This window comes from Pyxicephalus adspersus, chromosome 12 (assembly GCF_032062135.1).
Source record: "Pyxicephalus adspersus chromosome 12, UCB_Pads_2.0, whole genome shotgun sequence".
In the NCBI taxonomy this organism is placed as follows: domain Eukaryota; kingdom Metazoa; phylum Chordata; class Amphibia; order Anura; family Pyxicephalidae; genus Pyxicephalus; species Pyxicephalus adspersus.
The window spans coordinates 1273748-1274538 of NC_092869.1; the positions used below are offsets into that span (position 1 = coordinate 1273748).

The window sequence follows — 791 nt, forward strand, 5'->3', positions numbered from 1 at the left end:
GGGGTGACCCCAGGGAGCAGCAGGAAGTTGGGGTGACCCCCCTGGGCTGCAGGCCTCACCTATGGTGGAGATGTAGGTATTATTGAAGCTGTCCTCGGAGAAGCGGACGATCAGGCAGGTCTTCCCCACCCCGCTGTCCCCAATCAGGAGAAGTTTGAAGAGATGGTCGTAGGACTTCGCCATGTTTGAGGGAGAGGAAGGAGGGTGGGGATGGGGGGAGGGGGTACATAACTTACAACTCAGCATTGGCTGCCTGGGAGACCGGAGGAGGAAAGGAAAACAGGGAGAGGAGGAAGAGGAGTCAGGCCACGCCCCCGGGAATGGTATTAAAGGGGCACTCCGACCCCACAGATATCCCAAAGAAATTATTATTATTAAATGGTATTTATATAGCGCCAACATATTACGCAGCACAGTACAATAAATAGGGATTCAAGAGTTTTATGTCTACTAAAGGGGCAGGGTGGATGCTGTCCAGGGGAATCATAACAGATTATTCACTCAGCCAGGCGAATGTACTGATTTTTCACTGTGCAAAGAATAACCAATCACGTGCCAGAAATGGGAACACAAGGTATTTACTTTAACTGGATTGGATGGCTAAAGTGAATAGACATTGCTTTATTATATCAACCTCAATGAGAGATCTCTGCATACCCCCATTATGAGGGGCTCCCACCATCTCTGTGCTGGGTACCTGGGTTTGTACCCCTTCTGTGCCCATTCTGGGGGGCGCCCACCATCCTTATTTTGGACCCCCTGCTTGGTACCCATTCTCTACCCATTAAGGG

General features: G+C 50.3%; 1 protein-coding gene across 1 annotated transcript in view; it reads right to left on the minus strand.

Annotated features, from left to right (window-relative positions):
* RAB13 (RAB13, member RAS oncogene family) overlaps positions 1–257 on the minus strand; it is a 5856-nt gene extending 5599 nt beyond the window's left edge. Inside the window, exon 1 of the mRNA XM_072428183.1 lies at positions 60–257. Coding sequence (XP_072284284.1) covers positions 60–246 — 187 coding nt within the window. The 5' untranslated portion in view covers positions 247–257. The remainder of the gene's footprint in view (positions 1–59) is intronic.
* Between the last annotated feature and the right edge of the window lie 534 nt (positions 258–791).